Source organism: Stylophora pistillata, chromosome 3 (genome assembly GCF_964205215.1).
Source record: "Stylophora pistillata chromosome 3, jaStyPist1.2, whole genome shotgun sequence".
NCBI lineage: Eukaryota > Metazoa > Cnidaria > Anthozoa > Scleractinia > Pocilloporidae > Stylophora > Stylophora pistillata.
Window position 1 is genome coordinate 26,581,614 of NC_142521.1, and position 15,782 is coordinate 26,597,395.

The following is a 15,782-nucleotide window of genomic DNA, read 5'->3' on the forward strand; positions in this document are numbered from 1 at the left end:
TGAAAGTCTTTTTTTTTATTTGCTTAAAAATTTAGAAATAACTTGCGCTTTGAATAAATTAGGTAACAACCTTTCTATAAATGTCGATTCTTTTATAACCGAGTGCCTCAAGAGTCAACGAATGCAGCTAACGCAACAGCTTCGATATGTATACGATGTATAAGACGTAGTCTCAGCGCTTCACTGCTTTTGAAAAGAATGCTCTTAAGTTCATATATCAAAAGAATCTATGAATCGAGAAAATTGAATTCTGCTTGCATTATGACCTTCTTAAATTTGGCGGGCTTACTAGACGGTCTCACTTGGAAATCAATCGAGGAATAGGCGGATTCATGCTGACGTCATTGTTTACATTTTTGCTCATTTGCATACGGCTTTGCGTAAAGAAGGAAGCATGTTAGATACAAATTGACTTCAGGCAGCTAAAGAGCTAGAAAACCTTAGTACATGGTGAAATTTTTAGCTCTTTGGGTGTAATATTCAAGGAGAAATAGTCCATCAAAAACTGCAAAATTTCTGGGTGGCAAAAGCGCTAATGAGCTCATACATTCTATGTAAAAATTTTGAGTTTTTAAACCCATGTTACACAAAAAGTATTCAATGCATCAGGCTCGTATTCATTGGCCGAGTTAATCGTACTTTGAGCTTTCGATATTCAGAACTGATTTATTTTTAGCTCCATCAAAAACTGAATTGCTTATGTAAACAAGGATTCCCCTATACAGTGTACCAGGAATGCGGCGCATCCACTTTTTATCTTGAAAAAAAGCGGTTTTCTTTTTCTTTTTATTTTCAACAGATATGCACGATACAAGAATGAAATTTCACCTTAAGTATTCAAAATGGTCTAGAGGCACCTTTGTAGTCTTAATTATTTTATTACTCATCGCTGGTTGGTATATTTGGAACAGATCAGATGAAAACGATAACGGGACATCACCGCTTCTAAAAGACCTCCCTAGCTATAAATCCTCCTTGGGTAAGTAATTTGAATTAGTGGGGGTAATAGCGATTCATTGTAGCCAGATGTCAAATCGAAAGGTCCAGTCAGTGGGGTACATATGGGAATAACTTGGTCTTTAGAAATTGGTTTCGTGATAAAAATAAATGTAAAATACATGTATGGATGACGTCCGGTTTAAAAGTAAAAGTGGCTGACAAAATCAAACATGCGTTAGATTCTGCTTGGCAGGAAAATTTGCTCGCACGCTTATCTGCGAAAGGCAAAAAATGCAGGGGAAAGAGGCACGAAAGTCAGCCGGAAGGTCTTGTTTTTCCACCAGGTTCTTTTTGATATGCTTAGGCAGGTTGAACTTTTAAAGGCGCAGAGGCAGTATCAAGCTCGAATGATTACCAAATCAAGATATCAAAATATACTGATGTAACATAGCATTATATTCCTAGACAGAGTACTTTTCTCGTTAAGAAAGGATTTTTTTCTCTTAAAGAATCTCGAGACTCTCCGTGTCTTCCCGGAGGAGTTCCTGACAGCTTAGCCAAACTGTATGATCTCTACAATGATGTTCAGACCTTTGTTATGTTCATCGGGTACCCTCGAAGTTCTCACAGTCTTGTAGGGGCTATTCTGGATGCTCATCCAGAAATTATAGTTTCTCATGAGTATCACATCATAGAGCACTGGAATTCTTACCAAGACGAAGCAATCAGGAAATCCGGTTTGCTGAAATACCTCCTCTTCTATAATCTGCACACCTTATCCACTTGGCAAGCCACCTATGGTAGCCGCGCAGAAAAACCTATCTTCATTGATGATGGTATATATTCTTACCATGTCCCTGGCGCTTGGCAAGGGTCATTCAATGAAAAACTAAAGGTATTGTAATTCATCCTCTTATCCTTGTATTGCTGCGTCATGTGTTGTTTGTGCAGCCAAATCATCCTCAAAATTACAACAAAAGTAAAATGTTACGGTTTTTAAGCTCAGAAACGAAGCTAATTACCTCTATCTACCGTGAAAACTATCTAGCTGTCAGATGAAAGCGAAACAAAACGCATTAAAATGTACATCCAGGATATATCTTCAGATAATATATCATGTTATGAATCGACGTGTAGGTTATTGGAGACAAGAAAGGAGGTGGAACAACAATGGAACTAACTGAAAAACCTGAAAAGTTTGCTGCTCTTAAAGAACTCAATGAATCGCTTAGCATTTCTTTAAGGTTTCTTCACGTCGTCAGAAATCCTTATGACGTCATTTCCACCTGGTTACTAAGGCTTTTCAATTTAAGACTCAAAGTGAGCGATGGATTACCTAAGGTGAGGTCTTAATTCTTCTGCCGATTAAAGTTCATTTGCATAGCATGTAAAGCACCCTTGTAAGGGAACAGTCCCTCGATGCCAGCGCATTTCACCTCTTGCTATGACTTTAAATTTCAAAGTATAAGTTACGGAAAGCAGAGAATAATCTGTAGTGCTCAAAATAACTTGATACTGTAAAGACGTTTATCTTTATTACGTTGATTATAGGCCTAATGTTGGTCCTAGGAAGCCACAAACCTTCCCCTTAATATCAGATCATTTCTTTCAGTTGTCAAGACTAACATTATTATCTCTACAGTAGTTATCACAACCAAACTTATTGTCCAGGTTATTGAAAACGCGCAAATTCGAAGATAATTCATGGCATAAGTCAGTTTACAGATATTTCATTTTCCGGTTCTCCTCACCGCATGAATACGAGCCTGCTGATGTATAAGATGAAAAATGGTATAACCCAGTTCTCGCGCATAAACTCGTAACTGTGCCCTTCAATCCACCCCCGAAACATTAGTCACTAACACAGACAGAAGTCCCTCTCAGCATAACACTCACCCGGACGATCAGACTACAATATCACACGATTTGCTAATCTTACAATCCAAATTGCTGATTTACTGATAAAATTGATGTTTGTTCTATCTCCATTCTCTCAACCTTGCAACGAAATATATTGCATCACCATGTGTTTATCACACAGGTAAATAAACCAGCAGCGCTTGATGGTTTTATAAAGTCTTTCTTCGAACTGGTTGAGACAAATGAAAAAATTCGACTAACTTATGGCAATGCCACGGTATTGGATATTTTAAGCCACGAACTGATATCCAAACCTAAAGAAACAATGCTGGAAGTATGTACCTTTCTTGGTGTCACTTGCAGTGGGGATTATCTTCAACAAGCTGAAAGTATCCTATATGGCAAACCGTCTATTACAAGAACATCAGTCGCATGGACTGAAGAACAGAAGCAGAGAGTTCAAGACGAGATGAGAAAGTATCCTTTCTTTCAATTATTCAGGTTTGAAGGCGAATACTAAAAACAAAATTTCCTTTACAAAAATACTTTACTGAGTCACCCCACGGATACGCTAATATGATGATCGTTAACTTTTACAGCCGTCCAAAGTAATGCAAGAAACACTTGGTATGAAAAAAGTACTATTCTTCTTCGGGTGGCCATAGGATCACAAATTGCAACCCAACATTTTTTTCAGGTTCCCGCTCCTTTTTATTTCTGGGAGCAGAAAGAGTGAGCCTCTGTGGAGTAAAGTGTTAGCATCTTTTGATTCGGAATGCAGTGTGCCGTTAATAAGACAAACGTGTTTCCTGAGTGTGACCAAAAGATCGGATGCCGGTTTTTTTTGTACGTCAACTGTCAGCTTTCAGAATAACATGCACTTGAAAAGGAGACGATCAAGTCAATACGTGAATAACGTGATAAATACAGTTCATACGATAATAATAATAATAATAATAATAATAATAAAGTCTTTATTCCATCATAAGATAAAACTACATATCTTATGTTACAATGAATTGGAAAAACTACAGAAATCTACATACATATTATGAATTAAAAAGTATGTCATTACAATAAATGGAGCTTAAATATCAACCTATTTACAAAGGTGTTCATAAAGCGCTGTGTATTAATTTTCGGGCGCGCGCAGCCTTTTTTCCTAAGATTGTGTAGATATGTCTTTTGGACAGGAATGGTGTCTTTCAGGGGGTGGCAATCCGTTGATTTTAGTTTCTTCAAAATGTTTCGGTCTTGTTTGTTTAAAAGGTTCTTGATAAAAACTGGAAATGAGATAAAACCGCGTTTATGACATCGGTCTAAAAAATTTTGTACAACCGTAAGATCGGACTCAGATGCCCCATAGACTGAAAGTGCATAGCTTAAATTAGCCAAAACAATGGATATAAAAAGATGATCAATCTCTGCCTGAGAGTAATGTTCCTTTCTCAATGTTCGTAGGAAGTGTAAACACTTGTTTGCTTTGACAAGCTTAGTTCTTACATGCCCATCAAATTTTCCGTCACTCTGTAAAGTTACTCCTAGTAAAACGAAGCTATTACATTGGGGAATATTATTAATTGGAGAGTAGAGTACATTATGATTTTTCTTTCTAACAACCAGCTCTTTACATTTGCAAGGGTTGCAGACCATTCTATTGTATTTACACCATGTTAAGAACTCTCCTACTAAATCTTTATTTAAACACGGAAAATCACTCATCAGATAAACTTAGGTTAAAAACTAAGATTAATTACAACTGCTTTACATGATTGCCGTTGGGGAATCCGATATATCAGCTAACTTGTTGATATTTCTCCTAAAATGCTCAACGGATGAAGCATTTTTTTAAGTTTTTGGGCAATTTATTCCATAATATGGCCCCGCTGTAAGAGTAACCAGGTTTTAAATCATTGGTTTTTGGTTTAGACAGGGTCAGCCTTCCCTCAGAGTTTCTTACGTTGTAAGGAGAGTGACGCTGATAGAAAAGACTTTGTAGATATTCGGGAGCAAGGTTGTTCATGGTTTCATACATCATTAAGGCTTTTTGTTTCTTTCGTCGAAGAGATAGCCTCTCCCAGTCGAGGGTGGAGAGAAGGTGGTTTGAGTTCGTATCAAAGGGTGATTTAGTAATAATTCTGGCTGCACGATTCTGTAATTTTTGGAGCTTATCATTCAAGTAACCACTCAAACAGTCCCAGACGGGGCTGCTGGAATCGAAATGAGGTATAATTAAAGCGTCATAAATTTGAATTGCAGTTTCTTTGGATATAAAGGGCCGCACACGTTTTAGGGCGCCTATTCCTGAAGAGACTTTCTTGTAAATCTCTTCAACGTGGTTACCCAAAGTGAGTTGAGCAGCTGTGATAACACCCAGAGATTTGGTCTTGCCGACTCTCTTGATAATTTGGTCATCAATTCTAATTTCTAAGTCGTCACATTGGGCAGATAGTCTTTGTCTTGATCCAATAATTATTAACTCTGTTTTAGCAACATTTAGACTTAGCTTGTTAGCTTTCAGCCAACAACTAAGGTTATTTAACTCAGGGGTTAGAACTAGCTCAAGCTATGTTAACGTCTTAGCAGATATCGTAAGATTGGTGTCAGTCAATAAGCTCAGTCAATAAGAATTTTATCACATGACCATTAAGTGTTGAAAATTTCAACCTGAATAGGAAACAATAGATAGGCGCACGCAGCCATACGAGCACAAAAAAAATCTGGAATTATAACTTTTCCTTTCTTTTTTCGGGTCAGAACAAGAAACTCCTAATTATTCCTTGAAAAACGCGATTTTTTCGCATTTCTGTTCTCCTTTGAAACAAAGCGACGTGACCTGTATGTCCTTGCCGCTCAATAAAACGTCTGCCTGTTACGAGTTTCTTGAACACTCGGAATCTCCTCAGCTTTCCTCAATTTTCATTTTTTACCAGAAAAACTACTTAACAATGGCTAAGGTACTCGTTTGAGGCCTCGAACCACCTTTCAATGAAATAATTTTTCACGGAAGTATTAAAAGTCAAACGAATTCAGGAAAGAGTACTTTTTCATTTCTGCAGCGACCCACTCCTTCTCTTCGTCTGTCCATATCACCTGATAACGAGCTCCCGTTGACTCCTTGTTCAATTCTCCTTTAACTTTATCGAGATAGCTATTATAAAAAGTGACCTGTAGAAATCTACAGATTTGTATCATGGTCTCCCTTGGATTATTGATGAATTGATCCATAGAAATGTCTAATACCGCATCACCATATAGTTTCTTTAATTCTGCATTTGTCTCCACAAGGGCGAAAACATCCTTCGCGTCATTTATCTGAAAATGAAATGAAGGTGGAAAATTGGATCAAAGTGCTACACTTCAGCGCAATAAAAGACAATAAAGATGCTGCCTGTTTGTACGGAAAACCCGTTTTCTATCGTGGGAGTGGAACTTTCCATTTTCTTGAGAAAATTACGATTATATGTCGTTAAACTTTTCTCTATTCTATTGTACGTCCTTCCTCTACTCTGTTTGAGCAAAAAAATGATCAGTCTGTTCCATTAGTTCCCAATCAGTGATTGCGTAAAAATGGAAACGACCTCATAGGTCTTCTACGTCGGTATTACTCATTTCTGCCTTTATTGACAGAAGATAAGTTGATCACTGACTCAAAAAAATGGCCTGTCGTAGCCATTTTACTCACATTTACGGTAGATCTGGACTCTCTTATGACATTCGAAGCAATAACGTCATATGGGTTTGTAACAATGTGTAGAAATTTCAGTGGAATACCCATGACACTTTGGATGTCTTCAAGCACGGTAAAGTTTTTCTGGCTCATGGTAAGTTGTCTAGTAGTTGAACCACTACTGGTGTCACCAATAACCTGCAGCATAAGTTTACAGTTTCTTACCAACAAAATCGGTCAGTCATTGACGAACGCTTATAAAAGGCAAAAGGACAATCGGTTATTCTTGTTGATAGTGAGTAATGACTTCGACGACCACCATTTCTAAACTAATAATGAATTTACCAAACCGGATAATTTCTGCTCTATGGGTATCCATGTACATTAAAACCACAACTGGTTTCAAAAGGTGTACCATAGAGGTTGTTAAAGCATTAATGCAAAAAAAAAAAAAAAAAAGCATTGCTATAAAAATTTTTCCTACGAATTGAGAAAAAAACAAATTACTGATTATGTTACTGAGGAAAACTCGACTATGAAGTCGTTTTGTCATATCATTTAAAGTTCATGCCCTTTAGGTGTCAATGCTTTTGATTCCAGCCTATGGAAATTGCTCTCCCGAGCCTAAATTGAGCACTACTGTATATAACGTATGGACCAATTTCTTATCAATGCAAAAGGGGGAAAAAAGCGAACGACAATAGGAAGTTATGATCACCATTTCCCCATCTGTAAAAATCGCTATGCCCCTCCATTCATATTCAAGGGGTCTATAATGATGATAAATCGATAACCTGCTATCCAACCCCAATTAGTACCTACCTCAGGCGATTAGCGCTTCTCATGCGCGCTGATTGGCTATTTCGGAAGTGATTACCAATTTCTATTCACCTCCGTGCAGCCGAAGAGACAAAATCGCGCGTCAGCAATTCAATCTCCGACCATGTTTTGGAATATCGACAGAAAGCACACTAATTCTTTTTGGTTTCTGTGTGGTATACACTAAAACAACTATTGACTTCAGTGTTGAAGAAAGGGCAGAAAATTTACCTCCACTTCGGTAAATAATTTTTAATTAGCATCTAATTCCTATTGATCACGTTGCTGGCAATAAACTCATTTTATCACAGACATATGCAAACAAAAGTACCAAATAGTCAAAATCGGAAATATTCTGCTAGTCCTCCCGTGTCGTATATATGCAAAAAAAAGTAAATGGGTTTTTAAAATCAGTATTTCTTTAGTGCTAGAAACTATTTCGTTCCAATAAATTTACTTATTTTTCTAACTCAGCGACTGATTGATTGTTTGACTAAAATCATCATGTTTAACCTTTTTTTTAAAGCTGCTCTGAAGATTACCTTAATCTTGCCATTTGTTGTCCCCTGCCATGAATCAGAAAGTGGGTAATGCTGAGCATTCTCGACTTTAGATGTCCACACCCAGAACTGGCTTGGTTTATTAGCATGGTTTCGAAAAATGGCTTGAAAAGTAGAAAGATAATACAAGAAGAAAAACAGCATATGCGTTTGCTTGCCACGATCTCTAAGCTTCTTGTCTTGATACATTTTCCAGTTCCCCAAGACATCGTACTCTTGCGGAATGACAATCTGAGGATGCGCGTCTAATATGGCGCCAGTATGACTCTCTACACTTTGTGAGTATCCAATAAACATCACAAATGTCTTGAGGTCATCGAACATTCCGTTTACCCTTGCTATGCTGTCAAGTAGAGGCTCTGGCTTACAAGACCTCCCTAGCATAGAAAAATCAGACATAAGATATAGAATGAAAGTTTTCTGGCGTGCAAGATTTCACTCAATTTAAGCACAGTAGTGCAATCATTTCCAGCGAGAAGTTAGTACGGAATTAAATGTGATTGTAAATGAGAAGTAGAGATAGCTGAACATGCATGTAGCTTACCTCGAGAGTAGTTAAGCTTTTATGAAAAAGTAAATATTAAGTTTGGTTTTCGATGATTGAAGTATTTGCTAGTATTTGATCCGGCTTCGATTGGTGGACAAGTCTTAAAATGATAGGATTGGATCTGATCGAAAGTTACAACTTCAAACTTCCTCATTTCCGCGTGCACTTGTTCTTGTGATATAGCTTAATCGGCAAAGTATTGATTAAAGACCATGGGTCTTTAATTAGTTGCATATGAAAGCCAAAAGGAAAAGACAGATGCAATAACGAAATGATCCTCGGCCACAGACTCTCGCTTTTTTTAACTTTTGGTATTTACAATAGTGCAGTATGCGTTGAGAAATGCGAGGATCATTACGTCTATTTATCAAATTTTCTAACTCAGATATCTTTCTATTGCAAAAAAATTGCCCAAAAGCCAAAACCTAGTCAAACTTCGAACAAAAACGTGCCTAGGGAATTGAATAATAGTACTTTAGAGCGCATCTTCTGGAATACATTACCATCGTCCGATGCAAATGACTCTTTATACAAATTCGTTCTGGCTATTAACACCAGACTTGTGATTCCAAGTAAGATAACAAAGCATTTAGGAGTGCACAAGCGAATCGTCATCATTTTCGTTCACCACAAATTTCCCTAGAGGGTAAAAAAATTAGTCGAATGTTTAGTGAAACGATATCGATTGCTTAATTTAAGATAAGCTGAAAGTTATTTCCACAGAAAAATCCTTGATATTGATTCAAGACTTAGTTCCTATTTCCCTTTCACATAAGATATAGACCCAAAGCCATTTCGTTGTAAACATGCCACACATACCTCGGTCAGAGTAATCCAGAGTGAAAACAGTAAATACACGTGGTTGAAAGTGGACTCCTCAGCTCTTCCATCTAGTTGCTTTAACTGAAATTATAACATACGAATTTTACGGGGCAAGCGCTCTCACCTTCATCACTTTCACAAAGCTTACTTATCCTTTTACATGAAATCGAGGGAGAGATTTCGTCTAAGTTATTTATCATCTTTGCTGGCCTTGTCCCTTAATAATAATTCACACAATTGTCTCCAGTTGAGGATTTTGTTTTAGTAAGCCAGGATTATTGTCTTTGCTCGTGCTTTTCGTTTTTTGCTTTATTTTAGTTTTTCGTGCTTGTGACTTCGTTGATTAGTCTCACATTGTGTGCTTCTTCTGTTTCATTATGTTGGGGTTTATTTTGCACTTTGCAGGTCTTTGTATATTTTGGCCCGGTCAGTTATTTTTCGCTGGTTCAGATTAAGTTCTGCGTCTGTTTGAATCTTGTTTAGTAATGGCGTGTTCCAGTCAAAATCATCTTGAAGAATGTAAAGACATACGTGACTAGTTAGGGAGATCCTGAAAACAATGATGGCAGTATTATGAATGATTTTAGAAAATCCAATTGGACATGGTCGTGACATACTTCTTGGGAAAGTGGGTGAGTACTTAAGAATCATCCTTTATAATGAACATTCTCAGTTTAACGTCAAGGAATAGTGATAATAGCTCCTCTGACCTCTCGTCATCATGTCAAGTAAACTAGTTTAATGAAAAGGGCAGAAAACCGATGCCTAACTAATAATGAAAAAAAATTATCTCGAGAGAATAGTTTCCTGCTTTTCTTGTATAAGATTGAGAAATGAGCTCATTTCATCCGTCAGTTGCATCTTCTTAAGGCCAAATATTAGTAATCATTGCTGCATACAGAAAGCATCCATAACATGACAGCCACATACAAAGGATTTCTCTGACTTTCCCTTACTCTTTCTTTGCAAACGTAAAATACCCCTGGCCAACTAGACTAACAATTTCACAAACGAGTCCTGATAATGGCCTTCAATCTCCACTCACAGGCATCATCTTCACTTGTAACTTTATACTTTAAGCGCGTCACAAACAGTGTACATAAATTGATAATACCTTCGGTAACATAGAAAAATGATTTTTTCTTGGAAACACACCATCAGCATGTCGTGCAATTACATTCAACAAAACTCTACCAATCCTACCTTTCACGTTTGTGAAATGTTCAAATTAATTTGAAATATGGAAGAACAAGAAAGATGTATGAATTCATGCACAAACTTGGACTTTTATTACAAAGGGAAAAAGAATGTCTCAACTGTACTAAACAATGTACACGAGCATCATCGGCATGACAAAAAGGAGGGTGTCACCATTTTCAACATGAAGAGCGCTAAGACAAGATGAACAACTTAATGTCTACACAAAATTTCACTTTTCCTTGACTTCTGACAAAGATGTAAATTTTCACTGAGCGAAAGCGAAATTCCCTGACTTTTCTCCTACCTTAATAAATTTCCATTTTCTCCTACTTTTTCTTGACCTGTGCCAGCCATACATGAGTGGTCGATTGACTCTACCAAAATTTGGTCTCCGACATATGCTGTTTCCTTCCTTTCGCGTTGAGTTTTATGACAAACGCAGTAGACAAGAACCGACGATAACTTTCATACACCGAGATTTGGTTGTTTGGATTACAAGTATAAATCGTCTTTTAGATTTATGGAAAATCGTTCTTGTAAAGAAGATTGTGATTATGTTAGAACCTCATGGAATATTATTAACCACACAATGAGGATTTGTTTTCTAAGTCTAAGACTCAAGCGAAGGCAAAAATAAACTGCCTCCGTTAAACAACAATTGCGGAAATTTCTCCTTTTCACTCGATAATAGCGACTATTTTCGATTTACAAAACCCAACAAGCAAGGGTTTCCATTAAACCTGTGCTTTAATTTTGAAATATTACTTTACAGTAAAAGTTTCAACTCACCGTCTGTCGCGTGTAAGGATGAAAGTGATGTTTCATAAACTGATGTTGGGCGACATTGGCCCTTAAAAGCGAAACGCGGTAATTTAGAGTAGACTCGAAAATTTATTATTGACACACTGAAAAGTAGTTACTAGGGAATCGTGGGGAACTTCGAAGCATGCATAAAGGAAGCCCTTTGTCTTCTTTTTAAGTCAGTTCACTGCTGCAAAATTTTTATAACTTCTGGAAAAAAATACCATGCTTCTGTAGCGCGGTCTTTTCAACAAGGAAGACCTAATTCAAAATGTTTCAAGACCACAAGACCAGTCCTTTGACAGCTTGTTTCAAGACCACAAGACCAGTCCTTTGACAGCTTTGTGAAAATTTTTGTACGACTTAAACCCCTGCGAGGCGACGAAAGCCATGTCAGCCTTGAGTAAATTGTAATAATAGAACAAACATGAGTAGCTTCGCTGGTTAAACAACGAAAAAAAACCGTCTTTGTTCGCAAAAAGTAGGCCGTTTGCTTCACTGGATATCGATCAACTGTTTGATCTCTCATTACTCTGAATTTATGGCTTGTATATTTCTGAATAAAACGATCAAATTCGGAAGTACACAAGTTATATTCAACTATTTCGGGCATTCTAGCCTGAATTTAGGCTTGGGGCAAACTATATTTTCGTATCGGATTAAAAACACTCAGTAAAGCGAATAATCTGTACAGATTAAATAAGAAATGTTAGGGGACACTGCCCTCAACATCTTAATTCCTCAGGACATGAATATCAAAGTCCCTAAATCAGAATAATTCTTGAGTAAACGTGTTTTGTATATACGAAGTTAACTAGGTTTATAATTCTGGAATAGTGAATATCTAACAATTATTCTATGAAGGAGCATCGAATATGAGATGATCAAATGGCTAACGAGGCGCGTAGGGCCGAATTGGTTTTAATAATGTTGCAATCGGTAAGCCGATCAGAGTAGAGTGATTCTTTTAGTAAAAACACACATAAAAGATAACCCTACCAACAATAGCTTCTATTTGGTTCGACAAAAACCGACATATAATTGTTTGCACCCTAAAACTCTTAGCCTGCAGAGCAGGCGTTCTTATGGAGTTTGGGCGAAAATTAGGACTTCGGGCTTTCTTTTTTTATTTTCCAGACCGCGCGTAAAATGGAGCGAGGCGAACAATTAGAAGGTGGGGGGAGGGGGAGAGGAGAGAAGGGAACGCCTTCCAGCAACACTTGAAAATTTGAAAAACGCCCCCTAATTAGATATGCACGAGTAACGACAATGCGCAAACAATTGGCCAATCAGGTGGCGCGACGGAAGTGGATTTTCACTTCCGTTGCTTGTCAAAATTTGTTGTTATTCGAAGAGAAATCACGTGTCAAAATTTGTGTTCACATGTCGCCGAACGAGAATTGTCGATTTTGCGGCTGTAGTTTTAAAGTTAAATACGGCTCATACCTGTCATCAGAAAATTTATTCAGCGCATCGAAGAGAAGTGATGCTTATGGAGTAATTTTATCAGACGTGTGTGCTGGAATTGGCATCGAACTCATTCAAAACAACGAACAGTTATCCGATCGTTGTTGCAATACGTGTGCTAGGAAAGTCAGAAACTTGGGACAGCTACATGCATTCGTCCTTAAGAACGCAAATGGCCAATGCAAAAATCCAGAAAAGCCCAAAAGTGCAAATAAGCGGCAATTAGATACGCCAAACAAATCTAGCCCGGCATGGAGGAAGAATAAAGTCGCTCGTATGTGCCGAAATCGACACCGAAATCAAGAAAATGCTTAAATATGAGCGAGAATATTGATCCAGCTTCATCGAAGAGAAACATACCGAAAGACTTGTTGCTTTTAAGCTAATTTCTTGGGCCTCGACAACCTGGTCGTCAACGATGCTTTTCAGAGGGCAAACGACAACCATGCAACAGTGTTTCTTCGGGAGAAGCTGCTTGACTCGCACACCAAATCTAAAAATAATGCTTTTAACGAAGCCTGTCGGTAAGACCGCCAACACATCTTTATTTCTGGAAAGTTGACGTATGGCATCTTGCAGTTCTTGTTTTCAAACAAAGTTTTCTAAGACATCAAAAGTAGCTAAAGAATCATTCAACGCAAGATCTATCTCTTCTTCGCTAAACGCCATATTGGATGTGATACATAACAAACTGACGTCACATTCTGCTGTCAATAAAAAAATACTGGGCCAATCAGAATCGCCCGTTCGTGAGCGAACGGGTTATTCAAATTTTCAAGTACTGCTGGTAGGCGTTCCCTTGTCTCCTCTCCCCCTCCCCCCACCTTCTAATTGTTCGCCTCGCTCCATTTTACGCGCGGTCTGGAAAATAAAACAGAAAGCCCAAAGTCCTAATTTTCGCCCAAACTCCACAAGAACGCCTGCTCTGCAGGCTATAAAACTCTCAAACCTCCTTTAGTACTTTTCACCATTGCTTTGGACCAAGATATTCAAAAACATGTTTACCGTATGAGAAAGTATGATTCCTAGGTACAAAAAACTCACCAATACGTAAAGCGAAATCGAGGTTGCAATAGAAATAAAACTGGCAAACGAACGAAACGTATGATCTAATCGCAAGTGCTCTTCAATTCCATTCGCTGATACTGGCCTTTGCTGACTCTCAGTATTTTTCAGTTTTAGTCATAATCGGTGGTGGAACGTATAGATTAGAAAAAAGACAAAAACAGATAAATTCCAGGTCTACGAGTCATAACCATTCTTTAATAAAACGTGAATGACGTCCATAGTCGCCAGATTTGTCTCTGTATGAGTGTAATAGAAGACGACGCAATCAACAGTAAACGTTGAATGATACAAAAACATTACCTGCAGCTAACTTGCAACGCTTGAAAAAGTTTACATAAAGGAATAATAACGGAATAAAAAATTATGTAAAATCTATTATGACTGCAGTTATCTAATATTATTTTTTACTAAAGAGGATTTAGAAGTTCGCAGAGACAGTGAATGAGGTATTTGGTCGTCTTTCCCCATGGTACTTTTATTCTCAAGAACCAAAACATCTTTAATGATGGACAATAACTCAATTAGCCTGGGCACGATTTTAATCACTTCTTTTTAATCATAATTGAAATTAAATGAGATATTTTATTTAAGTACATATTCCCAAGGCATTATTTAGCAATTCAATAAAGCATTTAGCTCAATCATTTTAACAGCCATAGTGTTTTCAGAGTTCTAATATTCAATTCCTGAAAACATCTAAACATTATTAATTTAGTAGCAAGGACCTTGAAGTAAGATTAAACGTAATAAAAAAAGTTCATGCTAGGTCCCAATAGTTAATTGATTGAGCCTCTTGGTATCTAGAGGTTTAACTTTAATGCGAGCTTCCAAGTTCGTGGCTCCTCAGCAATTTCGCCTCCTGAAGTAGTAAGTCCGAATTAAGGTCACCATCTCTCCCACAAAATCTTTCAATGCGTCTCCGGGGCGGGGGCAAACCGGGTAGGCACAAAGTTGTAATGGGGCGAAACCATCATGAACCGTCATCTTCACCTGGACTTTGATAATGTTAAGATCTTTTTTGTAAGCATAATGATTAGACCTAATAACACTTCTAAACTTGTTTATTTATCCGAGGCCACCTATCATAGTCAATGCCTCCGCATTTTGATCCACTATGACTTGTATGCCTCGCCATTTGAATGGCATGGGGTTAGAAACTATCTGCAGGGGTTTCCTCAGTTTGCCGTCCTCTTTGCGTCCGCCTCGCTTTATCGTCTTATAAGCTTACTAATTTGACCTCTAAATTCCTGTAATCGTATTGCATAAACGAAAGGATTCACCATTGAACTCAAATTATAAAGTGCAACGAATGCAAAGTCAATGTGGATCGGAAAAGTGGTCACTCTATCTTGTATTTCGCCTGGCATGGCAGAGTTGACGGCAAAAGGCAGAATAGTCAGAACAGAAACCTCAGTTGCTATGAAAAGTGTTACTGTAAGCTTTCTTTCTTTTCGTATTGAACTACACGGTGGAGAATGACGGCTACTTTGGATCTTTAGAAACACTATGATGTGAGAAACTGCGATAAAAACCACAAAAAGTGCAACCAATGCACCGTGCACGTACAAGAACTCTGGATGAAAATCTGCGATGTCCAGCCAAGCCATAATAGAAGCTATGACAAAGTTTATCAACCAGCTACCTAGGATAGTTCTAAAGTAAAACCTTTTCCCAAACAAGCAATGCCTAAATGGCAAAAGGGTTGCATGTAACCGCTCCGTGGAAATCAAACAAAGATTCAATTGCGAGGCTAACGGGAAGACGAATGTAATGACTGTTTTGGCGACTCTTGAGGGGGTGACTTGGTTTTCATCTTCATAAAAAAAATACAATACTGATGTAGGCACCGTAAGAGCGCCCACCAACAAATCTGCCACAGCCAGGTTCATTATTAGGTAAGTACTGCACTTGCGTAGATGGCGGATTTTAGCAAATACCAACAGAGTGAGGGCATTGCTCATCACGATCACGATAGACTCGGCGATAAAGACGACAATCCAGGAATTTCTGCTTTTTACAGGATCTTCCG

General features: G+C 37.9%; 3 protein-coding genes across 3 annotated transcripts in view; 1 reads left to right on the forward strand and 2 right to left on the reverse strand.

Annotated features, from left to right (window-relative positions):
* The first annotated feature begins 322 nt into the window (after nucleotides 1-322).
* LOC111340520 (uncharacterized) lies at nucleotides 323-3,901 on the forward strand. Its single transcript, XM_022947381.2, has 4 exons — nucleotides 323-979; nucleotides 1,449-1,834; nucleotides 2,077-2,280; nucleotides 2,981-3,901. The coding sequence occupies exons 1-4, from the start codon at nucleotides 802-804 to the stop codon at nucleotides 3,317-3,319; spliced, it is 1,107 nt and encodes a 368-aa protein (XP_022803116.2). The 5' UTR covers nucleotides 323-801; the 3' UTR covers nucleotides 3,320-3,901.
* Nucleotides 3,757-11,322, reverse strand: LOC111340517 (uncharacterized). The gene is made up of 6 exons (XM_022947376.2): nucleotides 11,207-11,322; nucleotides 9,215-9,298; nucleotides 8,899-9,034; nucleotides 7,831-8,225; nucleotides 6,485-6,667; nucleotides 3,757-6,114 (listed from the first exon to the last, which is right to left on the reverse strand). Exons 3-6 carry the CDS (start codon nucleotides 9,011-9,013, stop codon nucleotides 5,812-5,814), a joined length of 996 nt encoding a protein of 331 aa, XP_022803111.2. The 5' UTR covers nucleotides 9,014-9,034; nucleotides 9,215-9,298; nucleotides 11,207-11,322; the 3' UTR covers nucleotides 3,757-5,811.
* Nucleotides 11,323-14,284: 2,962 nt separating this feature from the next.
* The window catches only part of LOC111340518 (trace amine-associated receptor 5-like), a 1,865-nt gene continuing 367 nt past the window's right edge, over nucleotides 14,285-15,782 (reverse strand). Inside the window, exon 2 of the mRNA XM_088752943.1 lies at nucleotides 14,285-15,776. Coding sequence (XP_088609069.1) covers nucleotides 14,962-15,776 — 815 coding nt within the window. The 3' untranslated portion in view covers nucleotides 14,285-14,961. The remainder of the gene's footprint in view (nucleotides 15,777-15,782) is intronic.